This window comes from Ananas comosus, linkage group 6, assembly GCF_001540865.1.
Source record: "Ananas comosus cultivar F153 linkage group 6, ASM154086v1, whole genome shotgun sequence".
Taxonomy (NCBI): Eukaryota; Viridiplantae; Streptophyta; class Magnoliopsida; order Poales; family Bromeliaceae; genus Ananas; species Ananas comosus.
This window is the reverse complement of record NC_033626.1, coordinates 2319994-2326808: the sequence shown is the minus strand read 5'-3', so window position 1 is coordinate 2326808 and position 6815 is coordinate 2319994. Positions and strand designations below refer to the sequence as shown.

Genomic DNA, 6815 nt, shown 5'->3' with positions numbered 1-6815 from the left:
TTTAACACAAGTTTTTTCACGATAACAAATATTCCAACAAGAAACACAACAGATCGAGTGGAATAATAAGATACAATCAACAGAATAAAAATATCAAAAAAAATTTCGAGAATATACAAATATGCACTAAATTAAGTATTATATAATATTATACAAAGTCTAAGTTATCTAAATCAAAGATATACAATCGGTCTCTCAATCTTCCTCTCCCTCGACGTCCTTGGCCACGTCCTCGTGCACGGCCACGTTCACGTCTACGGCCACCCTCTACAACGAAATCAGCAATAGGTACGTCATCAATTGCCTCGATATCGGCCATCTCATCGAGATCCACAATCATAATGCCCTCGCGATGCTCCGGTATCGCCTGAGTCTCCTCGATAGTGGCTGGTCTAGATGTTGAGCGGGCCTGTGATGAAGACGCGGCATGACATCGAGAATAGACGAATGTAAAGTGCTCTCTAGAGACTGGCGGCGGCAAAAGCAAGTACAAGTCCAATGGCCTTAAAGGAAATCTCTCAGGGGCGGCGGGCATATCAGCAACATCACTAGGAGATGGAGATCCAGCAGATGTCGGTGTCTGACGGTGGTGATGACCCGATGTCGATGCATGTCCAAAATCTCGACCTTTGATATCAGTGGCGACAGGTATAGTAGGAATGTACTCCAGTACACTATCAAGATCGATATCCATGTCTGTCAATGCCTCCATCACTGCATTGTAAGAAGGTCGATCATGAACTAGACTTCTGATGTTATACTGTGTTTGTCGAATAGCATCCACCTGCATTATAGATAATAATTCACCTTTGGCAATCTATATTATACAAAAGATTAAAAAAATAATAAATGGGCTGAGTGATCGTACCAAAGCTCTCTCGGTCTGGCCACGAGGCTGGTAAGTCAATGATGGACGCTGTACTGGACGAAAAATCCATCTTCTCGTGATCTGCCAGTACCACTCCATATAAATCAAGGTCGCCTGTATCGGGTCATCACCGACAATCGGATGCTGGTCAATAATGGTCTATAATCTATCTCCCCATCTCTCGATATGTGCAGCATGAAAGTGGGCCTAATCCTCATCTGGCCGCCCCTGAGAAGTGTAGCGCCGGATGGTCTCCACCGGAATGGGTATATGCTGGAGGAGACCAAACTGCCGTAGGACTCGATCCGGCACGTGAAGCTCAACGATATGAAAACAAATCAGTGTCGTCCGAGATCGCCATACCTCACTGCCCTGTACACAGAATGTCGATAGCGCATCTATAATAGCATCTGTGTACGGCCGCCATGTCAATCTGTGAAAAAGCCAATAATAGTCAGCTGAAATATCAGTTGAAATAGTCAAAAAATGGTTGCATTAATATGTACCTGAGTCTTTCTCTGTTGGTCTAACTCATCTCTGTAGCACTCAATATCTGTTGTTCTAACGTTTGCTGCAAAACGTAACCCACCGGCGTTCGTCGACCTTATATTTGAAAAGTATATTTGTTAGTTGCAAATGTATATATATGTATAGAAATATATTCGGTATCAAATTTATATGTCATACCGGCAACCCATAGGGCAATCAGCCATGTCGGCAACAGCTCCAACGCTAGTAGGTCGGCCGACATGAAAATGGTCCCACGCTCAAATCTATAAATAAATGACAATAAATTAAACTGTTGAACTTAAATAGGAGAAGCTTTATATAACAATTATTATATATTACTCATAATATCTGTACTAATGTCGCGAAGCAACAGCATTCGACCTTTCCTTTTAATGCAGCCGATCCCAAAGCTTGATATAGATAGGCCAGTGCTGCTGCACCCCAGGCTAAAGCGCCGCATGCATCAAAATTCGCTATAAGTGGCAGTCACTTAAGATGAACCCTATATCCGGTGGGGTCTGGAAATAGACTACAGCCAATCTGATATAATATATATGCACGTGCAGTGGCTGCAACTAATCCAGCCGGAGCATCCAAATGTAGATGATGAAACTGCTGGTATATCAAATCAAATCTAATCTGCCCAGCTCGGATGTCATCCGGCACAACCCCTAAAAGCGCCTGACAAATATCTGACCACGGATACACTGTAGTCCCAGTGACCGGCGCTCCATCGACACGAAGGCCAGAAATAACCGCCACATCCTGAAGTGTAATCGTCATCTCACCGTGGCGGAAGTGAAATGTCTGGGTCTCCCGTCTCCATCGCTCGATCAAAGCTCCTAATAATGCTTGATCCAGCTGTAGACGTCTAAGTCGAGAAATATAATAAAATTCAGACTGTCGTAGCAAATCTAGCACTGCTGGATGATCAAGCACCCACTGGTTTAATTTGCGGCCATGCTCTATGAACTGTACCCCGCGATATTCCTACAGTGATAAAAAATTAGTTAGAACAACATTTATATTCAAACAAATACTAAAGAAAACATTTAAAATAATAATTTTGGCTCTCACCTCAGTCTTGATAAATGAAGACCTATGGAGATGCTGCTCTGTCAGGACGGACTTATCAACTGGTCCCGTCTCCTCTAGATCTGCCATATGCAATTTTAAATAATTTGTAATTAATAACATATTATCAAAAAGCGCATTGAATATTGAAAGATTGAAAGTTTCATAAATACTATTAAGTTAGGTATCAAGTCCTACGTCGACGTCCTTGTTGTGCTATCTCTGTATTCTGTGGACAGGTGTTTCTATAATGACCTCCCTGCTTACAAATGCTATATTTTGTTCGTCGCCCACTTGTTTCGTCCATTATATTACGAATACGTGTTGATCGTGGTCGACCTTTCTTCCTTCTCACGGGAGGCGGTACAATTGGTGGGCCCTGGGGTCGTGGCCAGTAGCGTCTGTCTGAAACTGGATGGAAAAGCGGTGCGTATGTCTGACAATAACACTCTACAGTATACCAATGGAAACAAAGGCTATGATAATCTATTCTTAGTTGTGAATTACTGCAAACTGTTAAAATATGCGAGCAAGGTATGCCCGTTAGCTTGAATTCGCCGCAATCACAATCCGCTTGTGTTCCATTAAGGGTAACATTGTAATCAGAGTGTCCTGTTTGGACTTCAAACTCATTAGGGCCAAATCGATATACAAGGTGTCCCCGCGCCGTCACCATATTCATCGTAATCCGACTTTGTATTTTAGGTGCTAACGTGGCCGTCATACTTTTACCATTTTCACGACGCTTTATAAAACAACTATTAAGTTTATAAAAAGTTTCCGCGACAAATACCGTTACTGGGATAGCACGAATTCCCTTAAATACCCTATTTAAACTCTTGGACATATTTGTGGTCATCAACCCGAAGCGTCGGCCTCCATCAAATGCCCACGCCCAATACTCTTTGTATACTTCGAGCTCATCGACCCACTTCCAAGCATCTTGATCTAGCGCGAGTAACTCATCTTTCAGTTTATAATATTGTACCGATGTTAGAGCACTGCCGATACAATAGAATTTGTCTAATAATGAATCATTTTTAAACCGCTTAGCCATATTTGCTTTCATGTGTCGAAGACACCACCGGTGTACATGCCCTTGTCGAGTGGGATATAACTCAGCCACTATTTCCTTTAAGCCACTAAATTTATCGGATATAAAACAAACCGGTCGATTGCGTATAACATAATGCCCCAAGTTATGTAAAAACCAACGCCAACTTCTACCATTTTCGCCTTCGCAAATTGCAAAAGCCAAGGAAAAAATGCTATCATTCGCATCCACAACCGTCGCTATTAATGCATGGCCTTCGTATTTGCTATACAAGTGAGTGGCATCAATGCTCACCACAGGCCGACAATGTGTAAATCTCTAAATAGAAGGAGCAAATGACCAGAAAACACGTGAGTTCACGTGCGCTATCTCCAACCCTCGACGTCACGTGCGCAACACTCGACGTCACGTGCGCAGCCCGAGACTTCACGTGACGAACCCACGATATTTCATACACCTAATAAAAATTAAGATTAGGGGTAAAGAAAATGTTGATTATTTTTTAATTAATAGTAAGTGAAATTTGAACGTCTTCTAGTAAACATTCGGGATCTATTGCAGGCTATCTACATCCTATGCAAATTGGAATGAAGTTCTTGATAATTTAGTCGAGAAAGGAGATGATAACGACGGTAATCAGGACGATGCCCCCATTCATAATGATGGTAATCAGGATGATTCACCCATTCGCAATGACGATAATCAGGATGATGAACCCATTCATGAGGACGACGATTGGAATGATCTAGCTGCCGACATTGAAGATGATCACGATGGTGGATTAAATTGCCTCGCGAATGCCATTTACAGTTTGAATGATGACCCGCATGTAAACAACGAATATGTAGACAATCCTGACGAAGAGCTTGATTTCATTGACCATCCGGAGCAATTTCCTACAGATAACAATTGGATACAAGAGTATGTTGTGAATTCGAGTGNTTTCATGTTTCGAATCTCCGAAAATATATGCATCATTCGGGGCATGTTATGGAATACGAGCCTGTGGATCTACAGGAGGATATGACTTATGAAGAATATCCAGTAAGTATTCTTGATCGTGATGTGCGAGAATTGCGAAATCGCACTATTCCCTATGTGAAAGTGCAATAGAGTAATCACTCGGGACGAGAGGCCACTTGGGAATTGGAAGATGCCATGCGTGAAGCCTATCCCCATCTATTCATCCAGGAAACTTGAGGTATGAATTTAAGTTTCGAGGACGAAACTATTTAAGGAGGGGAGATTGTAATGTATTGAAAATCTCTCTCGAGCTAATTGTGACTAAAGTGATCACAATAATGCAAAAATGGAAATTAAGCAATCTTAAGCTTAATTAGAAGCTTTAGATTAGTCCTTGGCACATTTTGGAAATGTGAGAATGGATAAGAATGGATTCGAAGTAGCAAAAGACCTTCAATTGCCATGATTACTTGATTGCTGAAATTTTAGTCAATGTGGTCAAAAATGATCAAATTGATGCCAAATTGGAAATTAATTGCTCTCAAATTAATTTGATAGCTTGGAAAGCTTCTTTGGATGAGTTTGGACGTGTTCGAATGAAATCGAAGTGAATTAAATATGAGAAACAAGGGATTAGATCATCTGCTGCTGCTGCTGCCAGCAGGGACTGAATTGCGAAACTGCAGGGACTGAAATGTAAATCTGCAGGTTGCAATGCACTTTTGCAATTTTCAGGGGCTAAGCTGCATTTTCTGGACTTATCCCTTCACCCTTAGTGGAATACACCTGCCCAAAGACAGAGATTCCATTTCTCTTCTCTCCTTATCATCTATTTTCTTCTCTTTCTCCCTTTAGACTAAAGAAGGGTTGAGGGGAATTGAGCTGACAGCTTGGAGGGTTGTAAGCTGAGAAGAAACCTGATACAAGCAGAAATTTCTGATGTTGGAGTTGTTGAGCAACCTGGAACAACATCTACTTAAGGTAATTTGTTCCAGTAATTGATTAGAATCAGGCTAATAGCCTTAGAAATAATACTTACATGGATTTTTTTTGTGCTACTAGTAGTAGCAGACTTAAAGTTGTGAGCTATTGGAGCTGAAGTCTTGTTGTTGTTGCTGCCGAAAGGAAGGAGAGGACCAGTTGATGCAGTGAACAAGTTAATTTAGCATCAAGTGAGAGTAAGTTCATTCTATATTGGATTATAGTCCAATCAATTGCTTTAAAATGGATCAAGTTAAGAGTTATGTTGCTGAAATTTCAGATTTAGAGCTGAAAGAGAATTGAGTTGAGCACACTTAAGGGGATCTTCGAATTTAGGTAGAGATGAAGTCTAATTCCTGAACAAGAGTGAGTCTAATTGTGGTATAAAGAAGTTGAGAATTGCTTCTATGCTGGAATTGTAGAGGGTTTAAAGGAGAAAGCCAAAGAGTGGCTGCTGCTTGGTGGTTCTGGAACTTCAGCTTGAAGAAAACCAGATGGACTTTCCTAAGTGTTTCGAATTGAAGAGGGGCCTGATAGAGCTTTGAAATTGGGTAAGATGGATTAGTAGTTGATTGTAAATTAAGTACTTATCTTAAAGAAGAGATGATGATGACCCTTGGCTGCCAGGACTGAACCTTGGAGAATTGGTGGCTGCTGGATGCTTGGCCGAATTGAAGACAAGCAGGAATTTCCTGCTATTGAAGCTGAAACCAGGCTAACTGAGAAATAAATTGAGGTAATTCTGATTGAATCTTGACTGAAGTTCGATTAATTGTTATAGACAAATCATGATCAGGAGCTCTATGGTTGTTTGAGCCAATGGAAATGCAAAACTGCATTGATGGAACTCCTAATTGGAATTCTATGGAACTAGCTTTCACTATATGTGTATATAGTATGTATAAAGTGATATGTATGTACATGAGCTAAAGTTAGAAGGAGATATCAAGTATCAGAGTTAATATTTATCACCTAAAGAGAGAGAGTAAAGTGCTGAAATCTCAGCTAGCTAGTGACCGCAATTCGATAAGGAATTAATCCTAATTAGAAGCTTTAAGCAAATTTAATTACGTCTGAGGCTAAGTGCGGCGCTGAGGTAATATGTTTCATTATGAATTAGTAGCAGTGAGTTAAAGTTGCTTAGAACTGAATTTGTATAAACTAAAAGCGCTCGAATTGGCTTGAAAACTGTGATACTAGTTAAAATGCTAATATTCGAGCTTTGAATCCTTGATGTAAGGTTGAAAGTGAGCTAAGAGTTGAAGAACCAATTGAAATAATTCTAATTAAAATCTGGATTAAGACATCTCCCCATTAACTATTAACGATTACTGAAGACTAATTATTAAAGAAATTGCTACCAGG

The 6815-nt window shown here is 40.5% G+C and overlaps 1 protein-coding gene across 2 annotated transcripts; it reads right to left on the bottom strand.

Moving 5' to 3' along the window:
• On the bottom strand, positions 1–4434 carry LOC109711573. 2 transcript variants are annotated; one of them, XM_020234710.1, is made up of 7 exons: positions 2651–4434; positions 2456–2535; positions 1760–2368; positions 1556–1641; positions 1375–1471; positions 869–1301; positions 1–784 (listed from the first exon to the last, which is right to left on the bottom strand). In XM_020234710.1, the coding sequence occupies exons 1-3, from the start codon at positions 3519–3521 to the stop codon at positions 1865–1867; spliced, it is 1455 nt and encodes a 484-aa protein (XP_020090299.1). In that variant the 5' UTR covers positions 3522–4434; the 3' UTR covers positions 1–784; positions 869–1301; positions 1375–1471; positions 1556–1641; positions 1760–1864. The 2 variants fall into 2 exon arrangements, with proteins under 2 accessions (XP_020090299.1, XP_020090298.1); XM_020234709.1 differs by having other exon boundaries at positions 1556–2368.

Excerpts from the sequence above, each read along its gene's own strand:
- LOC109711573 (XM_020234709.1), bottom strand. The coding sequence starts at position 3,521 with ATGAAAGCAAATATGGCTAAGCGGTTTAAAAATGATTCATTATTAGAC. Across the intron at positions 2,536-2,650 it reads AGCACAACAAGGACGTCGAC|ATCTAGAGGAGACGGGACCA; the intron begins GTAGGACTTGAT and ends TGCATATGGCAG. Across the intron at positions 2,369-2,455 it reads CTTCATTTATCAAGACTGAG|GAATATCGCGGGGTACAGTT; the intron begins GTGAGAGCCAAA and ends TTATCACTGTAG.